Consider the following 20168-nt stretch of genomic DNA (forward strand, 5'->3'; position numbering starts at 1 on the left):
TTTACTGTAGTATTCGTCTAGAGATAACATCTCTTATGGATTTGCTGCATTTAAAAACACTATACATACATTGTAGGGAAACCAAAATCATTCCTGCAATGGTCAGCAAGAAACCAGATGCATTTCAACTTTGTTGGGCCTCATCAAGGGCACATACTCATAGCCAACCATAAGCATAAGTAATATTTATATGATATTTAATGTCTGCTTTCCATGTTGGAAGGTTCAACATGATCCAGTGGATCAGAGGACCATTTTGCACCAATGCTTCATGGTTTCTACAGCTGGATTTCCTTCCCCTTATGCCAAACTTTACATAATGTATTTGGTGTTTCTTTCCATGGCATTAGCGCTAGTGAGATTGTCATGTAATAACATGCAAGACTTATAGAGCATCCTCAATTGAGTGGGAATATAGTAGAGGGGTAGGTTAATTCATGCTTAGTTTTAAGAGGTTAAAATATGATTGAAGGGACAGGAACAAATTTGTTGTTGTTGAGGAGGTACATAGCCATTCTGCATTATATTAGGACAGGTAGGAGTAATTGAGGTTGAGTTGGAAATACATATATAATAGCAGTATAGCCCAGCATTGCTCGGGTTTGTGTTTTAGTTGCGCTTAAAACGGCAGACTTTGATGTCGCGTTAACAAAGTTTTGACATAGTTTCAATCTTTTTTGAAAAGTAAAAATTTTGCATTATGTAGCTTTAAGTGAAAATTTTTCTGGTTGAAATACACCGAGAAATGGCAACACAGCAGTCAAAAAACCGTAAAAAACAGGGATTTTCATAGAAAAAAAGCACGTTTTTGATGTAAATAATTTTTGGTCTTAACATGGTCCAATTTGAATTTTTTCTTCTACGGAATGAAGAGCAAGCCTTCTTCTATCATACTTTCAATTTTGGTCAGCTTGCGTTGCAGGGTCTCGGAGGAGATAGTGTTAGTTGAAGGCTACCAAACCTGCCACACACAGACAACTTCAGCATTATATGTACGATGATGGAGGTATGTTGGATTGTTGGTATGGCTGTGAAATAGTATTATAACACATCCTATATGTATATATGTATGAAAAATCAGTGAACTAGGTTAGCCTCCATTCAAGCAGTTGCATGATTAGAGGCATTCCAGGTTTTTCATCTATCCTTACCTCCTCACATTTACCCTCTATAACTTAAGGCTATGTCCTAACACCTTATCACCATCTTTCCTTCATCAGCTATGGTGTCTTCTCTAGAGGTAGGACATCTGTTTATATCTTTCGATCATACTCCTTGCCTATCAACATCTGGTACAACTCACTTCCCTCAATCAAAAGGATCATTTTTTTGTGAGCTACTTGGCAACCTCACCAGTGATGGTGATATGAAGAAGCACCCAGTACATTCTGTAAAATGGTTGGTGCTGAGAATGGCACCCGGCTTTAAAAAACCATGCCAAAACGAACACTGGAGTTTGACACAATCCTCTGACCTGTTGGATCCTATTGAGCCATCCCAAACCATGCCAGCATGGCACATAGATGCTAAATGATAATGTGACACCCAAAACTACATCCAGTATATTCTGTCTTCTTAAAAACAATAGGAACTGATTCAAGGGAGACCAGGTGCTATTTCTAACATGCTGAGTGACAATGCAGTAGCAGGCAATGTAGAAACTTTAACCCTTCCGTTACCGTATTTATTTCGAGATGCTCTGTGTTTCTTTCAATCAATTTTAAAATCATCATCATCATCGTTTAACGTCCGTTCTCCATGCTAGCATCAGTTGGACGGTTCGACTGGGGTCTGGGAAGCCAGAAGGCTGCACCAGGCTCCAGTCTTATCTGGCAGTGTTTCTACAGCTGGATGCCCTTCCTAACGCCAACCACTCCGTGAGTGTAGTGGGTGCTTTTTACGTGCCAGGGGAGTCTGGCAGTGACCATGATCAGTTGGTGCTTTTTACGTGCCACTGGCACAGGTGCCAGTCGAGGTTGGCAACGGCCATGGTCGGATTGGTGCATTTTACGTGCCACCGGCACGGAAGCCAGTCGAGGCGGCACTGGCAACAAAGAATTTAGTAAAATAACTTAGTTATCATTTAGCTACTGTTAAGAACAAAAATTGTGACTAAGGTTTTAATTCAGAACTTATGAAAACAAGATATTTGTACTACAGAGCCAGAGCCGGTTTCGGCCAGGTTGGTAACAAAAGGGTTAACAGCTAAAATATCCCCAACTGCTTTATATCACATGACATTACTGCTGTCCCTTATTGGGATGGCTAGGCTACATTTGCCCCAAAATGTGTCTAACAATGTTCACCATTTTGGTTACTATATTTCTGGTAAAAAACACAACTTTTGTTTCAATTTTAAAAATAAAAGAATTTAGTAAAATAACTTTTTCATTATTAGGTAGTATATGGAATTTTACTCAACCATCCCATTTATATTATGATCCCGTCTCTTCTGAGAATGTCCGGCACTTTTCCACCATTTCTATCCTGATGTCCCCCACTCTGTCTCTCCAGTCAGGTAACCTTGTACCTCCTCTACAGCAAGACACGTGTTTGTCTCTGCCTCGCTATAACTTTGCATCATCTGACACAAGGTCACTTCCTCCAATGTCCCCATCCCCTCTCAAAAAGATTTTTATCTTGCAAGTTACTTGGTGACCCTGTCAGTGCAGGTGCCACTTAAAAAGCAACCAGCTCACACTGTAAAGTGGATGGTGTTTGGAAGAGCATACAGCTGTAAAATATTGCCAAAACTGATCTCGCCTCTGTTTGTGACACATATAAAGCACTAAGTCCACTCTGGTGGGTGGCTGGTGTTAGGAAGGGCATCCAGCTGTAAAAATCCTGCCAAAAAATCACAGAAGTCTGGTGCAAGCTTCTGCCTGGCTAGCTCCTTTCAAACTATCCACCCATGGCAGCATGGAAAGCAAATGCTAAACCATGATGATGATGATAGATTTAAAACAGGAAATTTCTAACATACAATGAAAGGCACTTTCTTTCAGGTGGGTTGGTATCAAAAGGGTTAGTCCACATCTTATTCATGAAGCCTAAAATTCCATCCTTTTAACTCAGTACAATGCCTAAACGTTTGATACCATCTAACTGAAATAAATTTAAATATGCTACATATATCTATCTGAACTAATATTTCTTGTGAACTAAGTATCAAATTCATATTACATATGTGCCAAGTAATTCTTTTCTATGTTCCTTTCAAACTATTATAGTTGAAAGATTGGGTATTATATATCATTAATATTTAATTCTGCTGAGGCTAACTCCTTCATTCTTTAACCCTTTCATTACCAACCCGGCTGAAACTGGCTCTGTAGTACAAATGTCTTGTTTTTATAAGTTTTGAATTAAAATCTTCCACCAAACCTTAGTCCCAATTTATGTTCCCAACATTAGCTTAATGATAACAAAGTTATTTTACTAAATTCTTTGTTATAATTGAAAGAAACGCAGAGCATCTCAAAATAAATACGGTAATGAAAGGGTTAAGGAGTTGACAAAATAAGTACCAGTTGAGTTCTGAGTGATAAAATCGACAAGCTTCCTCCTCTAAACATGCTGGCTTCATGTTAAAATTTAAAATCAATATTAAATTTTTTTAGTTTTAAGCCCTTTGTTACTATATTTCTATTGATACACACTGCGTTTCATCCTCATCCTCTTCACCATCATTTAATATCCATTGTCCATGCTGGCATGGTTCCTATGGATGGATGTCCTTCCTAATACCAACACTTTACAGAGTGTGCTTGGTGTTTTTACATGGTACTGCACAATCACATGTTTGTGGCACCAGCTTGTTTCAATTAATTTGGAAAAATAATGGAGAATTTAGTTAAATAACTTTTCTCATCATTAAGCTGGTGTTTGGGACAAATAAGCACGAAATTTTGACCAGAGGTTTCAATTTAGATCACTTTAAACCAAGTTTTGTGCCATAGTAGCAGGAGTTGTTTTGGTATCAAAACTGCTAAGTTGGAGAAAACATAACTATAGCATACCGTAAATGCCAGTATTTATTATGAAGTTGGAATAGTATATGGTATAGAATCAAGGGAAATGTAGAAATGCTACAAGTGAGTTTAGTTATGATATAGATGCTTTTGTTACCATTTTCTTCAGGTAAATCATATGACTCATCTTTTTGATTGAGGAAACATACAATGAAGTCAAACTGTTGCGTCTCACACTGGTGAAACACGTGTTATAAACATACATTGTCTAAAAGGAAGCGGTATTCTCTGATAACGAAAAACAACAATGATCAGAGATTCCTGTTCGAATCTGCCTGGTGTATTAAGAATGGATATTTTACTGTTTGGATTCTCAATGGTCTACATGCACCCCATGAATTATTGGTAGACATCAGCAAATAATCTGTTTGTGGATTACAATAAACAAGACCATATACTCTTCTTAGACTCATTGGTCTAGTGATATGCGAAACTGCTTTGGCTGAGGAAACACAATAAGGAGAATGGAGTGTCTCAAAGTCCCTTTATACTGGTGAATTGAGTGTATTATGAACATACAGGAGTGGCTGTGTGGTAAGTAGCTTGCTAACAAACCACATGGTTCCGGGTTCAGTCCCACTGCGTGGCATCTTGGGCAAGTGTCTTCTGCTATAGCCCCGGGCCGACCAATGCCTTGTGAGTGGATTTGGTAGACGGAAACTGAAAGAAGCCTGTCGTATATATGTATGTGTGTGTTTGACAACCGATGCTGGTGTGTTTACGTCCCCCGTAACTTAGCGGTTCGGCAAAAGAGACCGATAGAATAAGTACTGGGCTTACAAAGAATAAGTCCCGGGTTCGATTTGCTCGACTAAAGGCGGTGCTCCAGCATGGCCGCAGTCAAATGACTGAAACAAGTAAAAAAAATATGGAAAACAAATACATTCTTCATGCATCTTATGAATTAAAATCCTGTGTTTTTCATCAAATAGTGGTAAACATTTCCATTCTGACTTAACCAGATAGATATCTTTAAATTCATTGTTGCATTTAAAAGTCCTTATACTTTAGCCAGTCAAAGCATGTTTGCTTTCTCTTGGATGGAAAACTAATCCGTAGATTAACTTTGTGGTGTTTCAGGTATAAGTCAACTCTTTTGGTGATTCCAATTAAACAATTTGTTCTTTGTGACTATCAAAGTCATTTAAACAATGATAGTTCTGAGTTGTACCTTTCATAGACTAAGATATATTGATTTAGCCTCAGTTAATCAAGTTATTTTCATCATTTGTAGGAATATAGGCTGTTAATAGTAGGTAGAGGAAACTAGTATTAGTAGAAAATTGGTGATCAAAGTATACTTAACCAGTAATGACATGTTTGGCTGTAGTCTGAAAGATGCATGTGAACATTGCTCGTTCATAGAGTGCCTTTGGGTTTTATGAGAATAAGGGCATTTTATCTAAAAAAATGTTTTGGTAATATGAAATAGGAAGTGTCCGAAATTTTGGTCTAACATAAAGTCAGCAATGAGAACATTTATTTACAAAGTGTTCTTATAGATGCCTGAAAAACCTTTGTAATATCTTCATAGAAAATGATGAAGGTACAAAGGTTAGTCTTGGTGAAAAGGTACAATGGTTAGTCTTGGTGAACTATGACCCTACCACAGATTCTTTTGATTTGTGATTACAATGAAAGTGTATAAATAGACACTAACCCGAAATGTCCAGGCAGACGTGTCAATACACACACCAACCCTAAAAAAGATTTTTTCCCCCCTACGTTTCTTCGGATTTCTGCTTTTAACAACAAAATTTACAATTTTACCAAAAAAAAAAAAAAAAAATCTCTACAAAATATTAAATTTTATTCCCAATTTTTTTCCTTAAATCCATATTTAAAATTACAGATAAGAGTTTTGAATTTCTTTTCTTTCAAAATTTCAATGCTGGTTATTTGCAATCATTTCCCACTTTCAATGTGTGATCATAAAACGAAAGAATGCCAACCATGGAATGTATGTATTAGAATTGACTGAGTAGTTCTGACCATTTTCAACTTTTGGTTAAAAGTTGCAATCAGGACTGAAAGCACAAACTAAGTTTCAACAGGTTCTGCATTACACATTCAATCTTGATTAATTCTACTTCAAGACACCCCAATTAGAACTCTAATGACCTCAACACAAAGGAAGTCACTGCTGTGTTGTGCATCTTTTCACACACAACTCCACAATGTAAATAAATAACAGTTTATCTTCACTAGTCATAAGGCTGTGATTTCAATATTCAGTGAAAATGAATGAAATATATATAATTTATAATAGGTAGTTCTTAAGGTTTTAATACCAAATCTAAATAAGGTGATGATTCTGAAAAAAAAAATGTAAATAAATTGTCATAGAATTCTCCCTTAAAAATGTTTCAAGTGATAGAGTTTTGTTATGAAATCAATAATAATCAAAAATCAATTTCTGTTGCAATTATAACCATTATTTCTTAATCATTCAGAAGTACATGGATAACTTACAAAAAGTCAAGGTGTGATACAATAAATAGGTAAATCTATGCTACAGAGTTTAAAACAAAAGAAAGAAAAAAACAAGAAATACTGTACAGATTCGATATCTTTGGTTTTTTCTTCTGGTAATTCATTTGGCTCCGTTTCCTTATCTTTTTCGTCAAATAAAGGTAACCGCTTCCGAGCCGATTTCGTAGGTTTGATAATTGTAAATTCATTATTTGATTCAGGGGTCCTTGTATTTTGGTCGGGCAAGGTTTCTGTGTGTTTTCTTTTGGACGGGGAACAAATGAGTCGATTGTCTTGGGTCTTATGACAGAAAGGTGGTGTCTCGGGTTTTATTTGATTCTTACTTTTCGGTGATTCCAATTTAGTGCTTTGTTCGTTGCAAGTATCGAGTAATTCGACGACAGACGTTCGAGTCGGGTTGTATCTTTTAGATCGAGATATATTTTTCGATTGAACAGGACTTAATTTACTACTACTCTCTTTGGTTAGCTTTATCGCCACAGCATTTTCATTCACAGATTTATCTTGAACTAATTTCGTCTGACTGTTTTTCTTTCGAGCGTTGTAGTAGTTCGTGAGAGTCGATTGTTTCGCTTCCATGGTCAACAGGGAAATAACACAAAACTCATTCAACGAGAAGATCTAACAATAATTTTTCCCGCGCTTTGATCACGTGACGCAAAACGAGTAGAATTGGAAATAAACACGAATTTATATAGCTGTCGTTTAAACTTTTATCAATAACTATAAATATTTAAAAGCAAATTAATAAACGGTTCCGTTAGTAAATAACTTTGAATTTACAAAATCCGAAACAAAATATAAGCAAAATTGCATTGCATAAATCATAACTCAAAATGGCGGATGGTTCTAATTCTAATCCGTTCGTTGAGGACGATGGAGATTTTATTGAGAATGAGCTTGAAGAAAAGGCTTCAGAAAAGTCTCCTAGTTCGGACTGTACAGATATTTCTTGGGATAATATTGCCGTGAAGCTCTTACGCGATAATTTTGTTCTTACTGCTCTGGAGTTACACACTGAGCTGGTTGAATCCGGACGTGAACTACCCAGATTGCGAGATTATTTTTCGAATCCGGGAAATTTTGAACGAACAAAAGTCGAGACATCATCCCCGACACTACGTATGTAATTTAACATGCAATATTTTATATATCCGTGGCTTTCTGTATATATAAGTACTTTCGATTTCCGTTTACCTGACTGCTTTACCTGAATAGTTAGGGGGCGTAAACAATCTCTCCAACACCTGTGTGATTAAATTAAGTGTTCCGATGATGCTATGCGCTTCATATTTCGTGTTTATATACAATTAAATGCACAGCTTCTTGCAGTAAAAGCTTAATATCGCATAATATGTTGACTGTTTTATACTCATTTCGTCGTCTTAAGTTATTTATTTTGAAAGAGTAGAGTCGTTGTGTGTTGCTATTGACAACCAAACTGACGACTTATCGCAGATGCTGAATAGAATGTTTATCACCTGGGATGTTGGAATGTTTGTTTTCGCCTCGTTAAGATGCAGTCTTTTTCTTCATCTTTTTCATCATCTCTCTTTCTGTTCTTATTAAAAAAATTTTTTTTAACTTTAGAAGTAATCGATATGTTCCAAACGTAATTTATTGATAAAAGTATGTAAAAGAAAATTAAATTCCAATGAGTTAAATCTGCTGGGAGAAGTGAAAATGAACACATGTCGTTCGTATAAATTGAGAGAGAGAGAGACTTAATGAGGTTTTTAAACATAATACTGATTACCAATTCATTATGTAATCTTAAATTCGGAAGAAAACAAGAAGTCCTTCCTTATTCAACAAGCAGTTATATAGTTTGATATTTACCCTCAAGATAGCAGTTGTCAATGTTGATAAATTTAAAGACCAAACAATTAACTCTTAAAAAGAAAAACGATTTCTTTTGATGACAGATCTTTCACTGTTTACAAAGAGGATGTGGGGGCATTTATAGATACAATATATTACTGGTATTTCTTTATTATTAAACTGTAAAGCTACATAGGTAGTTCAAGGTTTATGAAATTTAAATTCTGAATAACGAGGCACCTAACTAGATACCTATTTCTTTATTACCCACAAGGGACTAAACATAGAGGGGACAAGCAAGGACAGACATAGGTATTAAGTCGATTACATCGACCCCAGTGCGTAACTGGTACTTAATTTATCGACCCCGAAAGGATGAAAGGCAAAGTCGACCTCGGCGGAATATTTCGGGCTCTTTTACGTGTCTATTATCCTTCTGCCACTTCACATGCTGGTTCAATCTGACCACTAATAAAGCGGATTTCACCCTAAGATTAGATCGCTAAAGTATAAGAAAATAGATTTACAATGACAACATAATTTAGAATTTTTCTTATCTTTTAGGATTCTTTTAAACAATAGTTTGTTCTTTCATTCTTTAGACGATAGATCGTTTCAATATCATAACGAAATTAAATCATTTTTATATAAAACATGCTGGCATGCAAGACCAAAAAAATGCTATAACCGACTTGCAACAATTGATTATATTTCTAATTTCTTTGGTTTATAGTTTTGCCGTTTCTTTAAACTTTACAATGCTAAACTCTCAGAGAATCTAATTTGCTCCGCTCCATACCGGTTCCGAAGCACCATCTCTTTGCGATATAACAATTCTTCGATCTTATGAAGATTGTTTGTGGTCGTTCAACGTGCTACAGTTAGCCAAATATCCCTCAAATTACCATTCCCCGTCTCCATTTAAAAAGAAAAAAAGGTGAAGGACACATTAGGTAATGCAGTTAGAGATGTTCCTTAAAGTACAGTGGTCAAGGCTGGTCTTCATCACATGAAGAGGAACAATAATTGTCGTGTGCCAAGAGACAGGCCTCTTTGTGGTCGCTCGATCTGCTAGAAATGGCAGCTAATACTTCCTTAAATCACCCTTTCGTCTCAATAAAATAATAAAAAAGAGACATTGGTTAAGGTGGTTGTAGATACAATATCTAAACAAGGGACGGAGGTGGAATGGTTACGACAGGAACACCTTGATCATGGGTCTTCTCTTTTGTGGGGTAAACAACATAAAAAGGTCTTTTTAAAGATTCGTTGTCGTTCGATACAACAAGTAAATTGATTTGTAACTAATTCTGTGGTCAATGAATGGATGCACTTCATTCAGCTATATTTTGTTTAGGTATGAATTTGTCAGCACAATAATAATATCCGTCGTTGGTATTTATTGGTTTGACAGATTTCTGTTATTGCATCTCTTTCTCTTACTGCTCGTCTTCAGATTATCAAATGAATTTTATTTTACTATTTAGTCACACTCATTAAAATTTTAGCCATGCGAACTCTGACTCGCCAGATTTCATTGAAGATGCAACAAACCCACCCCTTTTAGTTACCAACGAAAGGGAGAGGCTTTTTTAAAAACATTTTCTATCTTCTAATTCTCGGCATCGTATTATATATATATATATATATATATATATATATATATACATACATACATACAGCGCATAATTCTTGTCTTTCGTTCCATCCATTATATGCACGAGATTTTTTTTTATGCATATTTAACTATCTGTTAAAGCTTTTAGGTTCTAAGGCTGTTTTCACATTAAAAAAAATTCCTGTAATATTTTCAAGGAAAATCATGTGTCGATATAGAATTTCATTGTTTTAGATTAGGTTTCAAAATGTTTTCGTCTATGGTTCTGAAACAACCACCAGCCTTATACTTCACCGTCTGTAGACTGAACAAAATACTATCACACATTTCTTAAACAATAGTTATTTAGACTATATTTGAAATATATTAAATACGTGGTCTGAAGGTTTTCGCCCCCATTCATCCTTTTCTGTTATATCGTTACATTCTAACATGAAGTGGACAGTGGATTTGGTAGATGGAAACTGAAAGAAGCCCGTCGTATATATGTATATATATGTATGTGTTTGTGTGTCTGTGTTTGTCCCCCTAGCATTGCTTGACAACCGATGCTGGTGTGTTTATGTCCCCGTCACTTAGCGGTTCGGCAAAAGAGACCGATAGAATAAGTACTGGGCTTACAAAGAATAAGTCCCGGGGTCGAGTTGCTCGATTAAAGGCGATGCTCCAGCATGGCCGCAGTCAAAATGACTGAAACAAGTAAAAAGAGAAGAAAAAAAAGAGAAAAAGAGAGATTCTTTATACTTTCCCCCTCTCCAGCATTATATATATAGTAAGCAAGTTTTCTTTAATCTAAATCTGCTTTTTACTTTGTTTTGGCCGCCACAGCTAAGGCCATGCTGGAGCACCAATCTGATTGTCACTGTATCAAAAGTGACACTTTCACAAATACCTCAGAGTGGTATTTGGCTTATACCAACAGCTGAGTTGTTTTTCTGGCTGTTCCACTTTGATAATCTCTCTGAAATGTAAATCCTCATGGACTAACAGTATCAGAAGTTTGGGGAGAAAAACTCTGACAGGTGGTGTAATGATTCAGTGTTAGCGTATTATTATAAACTATCTGATGATTAGTATGCTGTGTGATGGTTTTAAAGTTCTGTACTCTTGTATGGGAAACTTAATTTTTCTGACTCACTTATAAAGCTACCAATAACAAATTGCATGGGTGTCAAAATAAAACTGAATGTAAATTTGCAGATAAGGCACAGGAGTGGCTGTGTGGTAAGTAGCTTGCTAACCAACCACATGGTTCCGGGTTCAGTCCCACTGCGTGGCATCTTGGGCAAGTGTCTTCTGCTATAGCCCCGGGCCGACCAATGCCTTGTGAGTGGATTTGGTAGACGGAAACTCAAAGAAGCCTGTCGTATATATGTATATATATATATATATAAATGTGTGTGTGTATGTTTGTGTGTCTGTGTTTGTCCCCCTAGCATTGCTTGACAACCGATGCTGGTGTGTTTACGTCCCCGTCACTTAGCGGTTCGGCAAAAGAGACTGATAGAATAAGTACTGGGCTTACAAAGAATAAGTCCCGGGGTTGATTTGCTCGACAAAAAGGTGGTGCTCCAGCATGGCCGGAGTCAAATGACTGAAACAAGTAAAAGAGAGTAAAAAGAGAGTATAAGCTGTATGGGGCTTTTGAATTTCAGCTGTCTTAAGCATTTCTCTCGATATCCTAAAACCAAGGGGCCACGTTAAAAAACACCCAGTACACTCTGTAGAATGGTTGGCACTAGTAAGGGCACCCAGCTGTAGAAACCATGCCAAAACAGACTTGGAGCCTGGTGTGGGCCCCTGGCCTTGCCAGTTCCTGTCAAGCTGTCCAACCCACGCCAGATTGGAAAATGGATGTCAAATGTTGATGATGATGATGATGATGATAAGCACCCTCTGATGTTTTGATTTTGTCAGATTTTGCTTAAACCTATCAATTCCAAAAATCTATTTTGTACAATTTTCTCTTTATTGTTCTGATTTTGGTTTTACTATATTATTCCTAATGTATACGATAATATTCTTTTGGATTTTTTAATGAATAGCCAAGGCAGAAACTTTCTAAACCATTTTTTCTTTAAAATAAATACTGAGATTTCACTCAAGTCATTGACCTCCATCAGTGTTGATATGCTAGTCTTAATAACAGATTATCTAATTTTCTTAAATGCTCTTAACATTTTAATTCAGTCTTATTCATCATTGATCTCTTCGATTCTCTCAGGTTTCAAGTTTCTGTTATAGATCTGGTTAAGTAGCTTTGATCTGTTTAGTCAGACTCAATGTAGGAGGTAGCCAATCTAGCATTGCTGGCTGCCGCAGAGACAAGCAAAGTAAACTCAGATGCTGAATACCTTCCTGCGAGATTTACTGGAGACATTTATTAACTCAATGCAATATGGATTTAAGGGTATCTGTCTTGACATATACTCTTTTTACTTGTTTCAGTCATTTGACTGCGGCCATGCTGGAGCACTGCCTTTTTTAATCGAGCAACTCGACCCCGGGACTTATTCTTTTGTAAGCCCAGTACTTATTCTATCAGTCTCTTTTGCCGAACCGCTAACTGACGGGGACGTAAACACACCAGCATCGGTTGTCAAGCAATGCTAGGGGGACAAACACAGACACACAAACACACCCATGCATATATATATACATATATACGATGGGCTTCTTTGAGTTTCCGTCTACCAAATCCACTCACAAGGCTTTGGTCGGCCCGAGGCTATAGTAGAAGACACTTGCCCAAGGTGCCACGCAGTGGGACTGAACCCGGAACCATGTGGTTGGTATATATGTGTTGCCTGTGAAAGTCAAGGATTAATTTCTTTAGCACCTTTGAAATTGCTCATAGAAGAGGAATAGATCTGTTTGGATGCTGGTCTTAGTTGTTTTAGGTATATGTAAAATGTACTGCCATGTGTTATAGTTGACAAGTGATATTGTGTGGAGGTGCAATGGCCCAGTGGTTAGGGCAGCGGACTCGCGGTCATAGGATCACGGTTTCGATTCCCAGACCGGGCGTTGTGAGTGTTTATTGAGCGAAAACACCTAAAAGCTCCACGAGGCTTCGGTAGGGGATGGTGGTGATCCCTGCTGTACTCTTTCACCACAACTTTCTCTCACTCTTACTTCCTGTTTCTGTTGTACCTGTATTTCAAAGGGCCGGCCTTGTCACTCTCTGTGTCACGCTGAATATCCCCGAGAACTACGTTAAGGGTGCACGTGTCTGTGGAGTGCTCAGCCACTTACACGTTAATTTCACGAGCAGGCTGTTCCGTTGATTCGGATCAACCGGAACCCTCGTCGTCGTAACCGACGGAGTGCTTCCAAGTGATATTGTGTTTTGGAGTAAAGGATGGTTGGTAGTAATCTTGATGGGAAATGTTTATGCAGTGTTTCATGTTTTTGCTGTTTGATGTTTTATTAGGGAGTTCAGCAGTTTTTTAGTGTGTGGGAATGATGTTGGGAATTACTATTGTCGCATGTGAAACATTTATCGTCAAATTTGCTGATTCTACTAATTACTATAATTTGCCACACACTGATTGTGCTGTCACTTAGGCTTACTTTCCTGGGTTTGATAATGTTTTTTATGTATTTCTTTATTTAGTTTTCTCTGTAATTGTATATATTTTTGTAGTCTGTGAGGTTATCACCAAATTTTCTTTTTCTCAAGTAGCTTCTGAACTGCTTTACTGCATGTGTGTCCTTGCTTGTCAACAGGTAATTTTAGATCTGTTGTGTAGAGTAAGTGTAAATTTAGATCTGGTTTCTTTCTGAATATCGTCCCATTGAGAGTTACTTTATAGTTTAGAAATGCGCTTTTGCTGGTATTGTTGTATTAGTATGTTGAAATGTAATGAGTAGGTGGGGAATAAAATCTGAAGAATTGTTTTTCATGTGAAGGAATTGGCTGGGTTTGTTGAGCAAAAGTTACTGCCTGGTAAGGTTGTTAGTGATGTGTGGTATGTGAGTTTGTTGATTTTGATTGTTTAGTATATTTTATTGTGTTATGACTTGTGTTAAATATTCTTTTCATGCATGTATGTTCACCAAAATTGCTTTTACAACATCTTGCATTGAATGTAGGTAATGTAGTTCAGGTATGTAGTCATGTAGAATATAAAGAAGATGGTGTTATATCATTGTCATCATCATCACTTAATGTTCACATACCATGGTGGCATGGATTGGATGTTTTGACAGGAGCTAGCTAGGCAGAAGACTGCACCATGCTTCGCTGTCTGTTTTGGCATATATATATATATATCTGTTATCTTCAGTCATTAGATTTTGGCCATGCCAGAGCATCACCTTGAATTTTAGCCAAATGAATCGAACACAGGACTTTTTTTAAAGCCTAGTATTTATTCTGTTGGTCTTTGTTGTCAAGTGGTGGGGGGAGACAAACAAGGGCACATACACATAGATATATGTGCAATGGGCTTATTTCATTCAGTTTCATCATCATCATCGTTTAACGTCCGCTTTCCATGCTAGCATGGGTTGGACGGTTCGAACAGGGTCTGGGAAGCCAGAAGGCTGCACCAGGCTCCAGTCTGATCTGGCAGTGTTTCTACAGCTGGATGCCCTTCCTAACACCAACCACTCTGTGAGTGTAGTGGGTGCTTTTTACGTGCCACCTGCACAGGTGCCAGACGAGGCTGGCAACGGCCACATACCAAATGCACTCACAAGGCTTTGGTTAGTCTGAGGCTATAGTAGAAGGCACTAGTTCAAGGTCGCATGCAGTGGGACTGAACCTGGAACCATTAGCTCTTCATTCATGTATGTTTAATCAAATATATACCTAGAAAGTCTACAAAGAAACTTAATGAGTTGATCATATTTTGTAGTGGGTAGTTGCTTTACTTATTGTTTAGCCATAAGTTAATACTAATACAGCAGACCTAGAATCATTGGTTCTTGCAGCTATGATCACCTGCTTTTTTTTCCGCAAGCTTATTCTCTAATATCTGCCTATTTTTTAAGACTGTAGTATGATTTGAAGGAGAAATGGCTGCTATTTGCAGCAGGTCAAGTAACCGTGTAGCAGCTCTTGCTTTGGTTCACAGTTGGTTTTGTTGTTGCTCTTTATTCGTAAGTCAGCTTTAAGAGAACAGGTCTATGATGCTCAAAAGGAAACATCCAACCTTTTTAAAAATGGTACAATTTGAGGGAGATTTGCTGCCGCTTCCTGCAAGTCAAATAACTGTCTGTAGGCTTTCCTTATTGGGTTTTAATTGGGTAAATGGTTAATGTCTTGAGGGGAGTTGTCATTTGTTTAATGTTGTGTATTGGTTCTCCCCATTTCATTCTGTATCTTTGCACTCACCTCTCTCCTCAGTTTCCATCTCTTAATTACTATAGCCTCATATCTATTTTGGTACCTGTGTGCGAACAACTATGCTACATGGCAGTGAAACATGGGCTGCGGCAGCTGAGGACATGTGTAGGCTTCAGTGGATGCTTCACTGGATGTGCATGTATGACAGAGTGTAAGCATCTTGAGACAAAAGATGGGTGTAAGAGGCATCAGGTGTGGTGTGCAAGAGAGACGATTGTGCTGTAATGGTCATGTGATGCATTTGGACGAGGACAACTGTGTAAAGTGCCGATCTCTAACTATGGAGGGAACCTGTGGTAGAGGTAGACCCAGGAAGAAATGGAACGAGATGGTGAAGCATGACTTTCGAACTTTAAATCTCACAGAGGCAATGACTAGTGACTGAGGCCTTTGGTGATATGCTGTGCTTGAGAAGACCTGTCAAATGAAATCGTAGTCATGGCCAATGCTGGTGTCACACAACTGGCACCTGTGCCTGTGGCATGTAAAAAGCACCTTTCAAGTGTTGGGCCTCACAGAGGGAAGGTGGCCGATGCTGGTGGCATGTGAGAAGCACCTTTCGAGTGTTGTGCCTCCAGAGGCAATGGTGAATGACCGAGACCTTTGGTATTATACCGTGCTTAAGAAGAAGACCCATCAAGCCAAGTAAAATCGTAGTTGTAGCAGATACTGGTGTCACACAAATGGCACCCATGCTGGTGGCATGTAAAAGCACCCATTACACTTTTGGAGTGGTTGGCATTAGGAAGGGCATCCAGCTGCAGAAACCATGCCAAATCAGACTGGGGTCTGGTGCAGCCTTCCAGCTTGCCAACCCTGGTCAAACCATCCAACCCATGGCAGCATGGACAACGGACATTAAATGATGATGATGGTGATGATTTGTTCTGATGTTACATTTGGGTTACCTTTATTGTCATCCAACTCATCTCGTTACCTTTACCTCACTATCCATCTTTACACCTTTAGGTACCCTCTAGCTTTTCTTTCTCTCACCCACCCACCCACTGCACCCACCCACCCACCCACTGCACTCTCCACTACTCTATTTTCTCATCCTCTCTCTACAGTTGCTTTCACTGATTTATTCACACTGCACTTTCTTTCCCCCTCAACTTCGACAATACCCTTCAGGTTCTCTTTCCTTCATTGTTCTCATTGCCCCCAGTCACTGCTCCCCAACTTTGTGCCATATTTTTTCTCATTGTCCTCTCCCCACAGCTTCATTGCCTCCTCAACACCCGCCTCTTATCTTTCCCTTCTCCCTCTAGCTTACCCCTCCACAACCTTCCACACCTCTTTTTCTTTCAGTGATTCTCTCAAGATTCCTCACTGTCCTAGTCTGTTGCTTCCTTTTTCATCTCTATTCCTCACACCTTCTATCCATATTTTCCCTAATAATGTAGAATAGTCCTAAAACCCTCTCTACATAACCCTTTCTGTCACCTTTCCACTGTTCCTACTTTTCTCAACAATCTTTGATATTAATCCCTTCTCTTCATCTGTTTTCCTGCCATACTCTCTTCTCCAATTATTATTTAATCAGCTAATCCCTCCACTACCATTCTGTTGCAACTATAAATCTGCTCCACTCATCTTACTTAGCTTCCCTTATTATTCCACCCAGAATCATTGTACCCTCTATCTTCTATTCTCCCTTAGTTATAAGGATCACTTTATGCTCTTAGTCTTACAAGTTATAAAGGTGATCAGTCTTCACTAGTGCTGGCACTATGGAAAAGAACTCACTACACTCAGTAAAGTGGTTGGCATCAAGACTTGCATCCAGCTGTAGAAACTATGCCAAAGCAGACAGACATTGAACAGATTTTCCTGTGATGGGATCAGCCTGATGCACTTTTGATCATCAGGTATCAGAAGTGGCACCCACCCAGCAAAAGCCTTCATCATGCCAGATTCATTGTGCAGAATATTTTCAACTCTCTCTCGAGGGATATGCTAGTAGCATTGGGTATTTGATTTATGGTCAGTCGTCCGTCATCCATCACCATCTGATGGACATGGTCAATGTTTTTGCCAGCGGTGGCAGTTGCAGATCGTCCAGACCTTGGGTCATCTTCAAGACTCTCCCTTCTCCTCCTAAATTTCAGCTGCCTACTTTTGCACTGTTGATAAAGTTGGATTGTCATCCCCTACTGTATTAACCAGGTCAGCATGAATGTCCTTGGAGGCAAAACCTTTTTTTCTGCAGACCCTTGATAACACCACAATACCGAATTTTGTCCATTTTCATATGTTGTTTACCTGGGAAAAAACAATGCTCTTATCAATAAGAAGGGTTGAAATTAATGCATGCAAGATTTCACAAGTCTAGCATCATTCCTTCATAGTCAGCCTGTGATCTTTTCATCCCACCCTCATATGCATAGGATTTAGTTGCTTCCTCTGCTATTCAGTGGGTTTTAGTTGTTGCTTAGCCATAGGTCAGTTATGACTGTCTGTACCTACAGCCAAAGCCCTCCCATCATCACTATCATGTCCTTTTTGTTATATGTAGGGTAATGTTGTCCCTCCAGATTTTTCAAGATGGTAAGCTGTGGTTTGAAGGAATTTAGCTTATTTCAAGTTTCTGTTATAGATCTGGTTAAGTAGCTTTGATCTGCTGTGTTAGTCAGACTCAAGGTATTTAGCTGTGATTTTTAGCAGGGTGGCTACATACAAAGTTCCCTTTCCATGTTGTAGTTGGTAGGATGTGGTGTATTAATTCTAATTTCACTACAGAATGTATTGATAATTTCTATAAATGAGAAAAGTTATTTTCTTACATATTTAACCAAACACATAGTTTTAGATATCTTTATATATAAAAGTCAAGTTGCGTGTCGGTCTCCTACGATTTAGATTCCTAACTACTCCCACATTTTGCGGTGCAGTGTAACCAAAAGCAGGTATCTTATAGTCGTGATTCATATCGAGCCCTTCTGGGTATTAGCGCGCGTCTACGATGAGTCTACGATTTAAAAAATAATTTACCATCATTTTTTTCCATTTTAATGCATTTTTTCGCTATTATATAAGGGAAGTAACTCTCTAAAAATGTCTACGATGAGTCAACGATTTAAAAAAAAATTACCATCATTTTTTTTCCATTTTTAATGCATTTTTTTGCTATTTTTTGGCTATAACTCTCTAAAAATGCTTATATAGTTATTTCCCTTACAGACCCGAGCAACGCCGGGCGATACTGCTAGTTTTATTTAAAAAATAAAGAAAGGAAAAGAAAAAAAGACTCATCAATCCTAACCCTCAATAATATGATTAGTTACTTTAGATGTTGCTTAACCTCAGGTCAGCCTTGGTCATGTAGAGCTATGGTCAGTGGGTCAGTGGTATTCCAGCTGGGACAATCTTCATTTCCCATTTTTTTATGTCTGCAGACCTAGATCTCTAATTATATTATTCATAAATAAAGCAGCATTTAAACGGGGATTTTTTATTTAATCTTTAAAAATATTTCATTGTTTCCTAAATCATTTGGTTTGCTTTATAAAATTCTATCAATGGTTATTAATCAGTTATTTTGTTGATTAGACATGAGGACTGAATTACTGATCCAAATGTCTTGATATAAATCCTGAGGGTGGCATTGTGTACACTTCTAAACAAAATATTTATTACTTAGGGTAATTGACAAAAGGTGCCACTCTCATTTTTATGGTTACATTAGTAGCTTTAGAAAGAATGTTTAATCTACCTTTGGTATTTGTTAAACCCTTTCTATTATTAATAAGAAAAGTCATCTTTCTTTCAGTATCAACAATATAAAAAAAAAGTTGAAACATTTGTAATTTATTTTGCTACATATTGAATTTTTATGATAGCAACAGAATATGCACACACATATGTGTGCGTGTGTAGGTATGGCTGTATGGTTATGAAGCTTGTTTCCCAGTCATGTGGTCTTGGGTTCAATCCCACTCTGAGGTACCTTGAGCAAGTGTGATCTACTATAGCTCTGGGTCGACCAAAACCTTGTTAATGAATTTGGTAGACAGAAACTGAAAGAAGTCAGTTGTAGTCATATGTATATATCTATCTGTGTGTGTGTGTCTTTTTGTTTGTGTTTGTCCCCTACCAGTACTTGATAACGGTTGTTAGTTTGTTTACATTCCTGTAACTTAGTGGTTTGGTAAAGAGACTGATAGAATAATTACCTGGTTTAAAAGATAAGTACTGGGGTGAATTTATTTGACTAGAACCCTGGAAGGCAGTGTCCCAGTATGGATGCAGTCCAATGACTGAAACAAGTAACAAATAAAAGGAATAAAAATTATAGTGGCTGTGTGGTAAGTAGCTTGCTAACCAACCACATGGTTCCGGGTTCAGTCCCACTGCATGGCATCTTGGGCAAGTGTCTTCTGCTATAGCCCCGGGCCGACCACTGCCTTGTGAGTGGATTTGGTAGATGGAAACTGAAAGAAGCCCGTCGTATATATGTATACATATATATATGCGTGTGTGTGTTTGTGTGTCTGTGTTTATGTGTTTATGTCCCCGTTACTTAGCGGTTCGGCAAAAGAGACCGATAGAATAAGTACTGGGCTTACAAAAGAATAAGTCCCGGGGTCGAGTTGCTCGATTAAAGGCGGTGCTCCAGCATGGCCGCAGTCAAATGACTGAAACAAGTAAAAGAGTAAAAGAGTATATATTGTGTGTATGTGTGTATATTTATTGTTTTTTGAGTTAATCTTAGAGACAGCTTGTCCTTTTAAAATACTCATGTAATCTATAACAATTGCTCATAATTGTAAAATTGCATTATTATTGAAAACAGACAATCTCTTTGCCAAGTTAGCTCCAAATAAATAAATCAACTGTACATCAGAAAGTG

The 20168-nt window shown here is 37.8% G+C and overlaps 2 protein-coding genes across 5 annotated transcripts in view; one reads left to right on the forward strand and one right to left on the reverse strand.

Annotated features, from left to right (window-relative positions):
- The window catches only part of LOC115210991 (DNA replication factor Cdt1), a 27830-nt gene extending 20476 nt beyond the window's left edge, over positions 1-7354 (reverse strand). For both annotated transcript variants that reach the window (XM_036502570.1, XM_029779825.2), the window contains exon 1: positions 6591-7354. In XM_036502570.1, the coding sequence (XP_036358463.1) occupies positions 6591-7103 (513 nt within the window). In that variant the 5' untranslated portion in view covers positions 7104-7354. The remainder of the gene's footprint in view (positions 1-6590) is intronic.
- LOC115210333 (RAB11-binding protein RELCH homolog) overlaps positions 7351-20168 on the forward strand; it is a 313025-nt gene continuing 300207 nt past the window's right edge. For all 3 annotated transcript variants that reach the window (XM_036502568.1, XM_036502569.1, XM_029778868.2), the window contains exon 1: positions 7351-7646. In XM_036502568.1, coding sequence (XP_036358461.1) covers positions 7361-7646 — 286 coding nt within the window. In that variant the 5' untranslated portion in view covers positions 7351-7360. The remainder of the gene's footprint in view (positions 7647-20168) is intronic.

The sequence above is a fragment of the Octopus sinensis genome, linkage group LG4 (assembly GCF_006345805.1).
Source record: "Octopus sinensis linkage group LG4, ASM634580v1, whole genome shotgun sequence".
Classification (NCBI taxonomy): domain Eukaryota; kingdom Metazoa; phylum Mollusca; class Cephalopoda; order Octopoda; family Octopodidae; genus Octopus; species Octopus sinensis.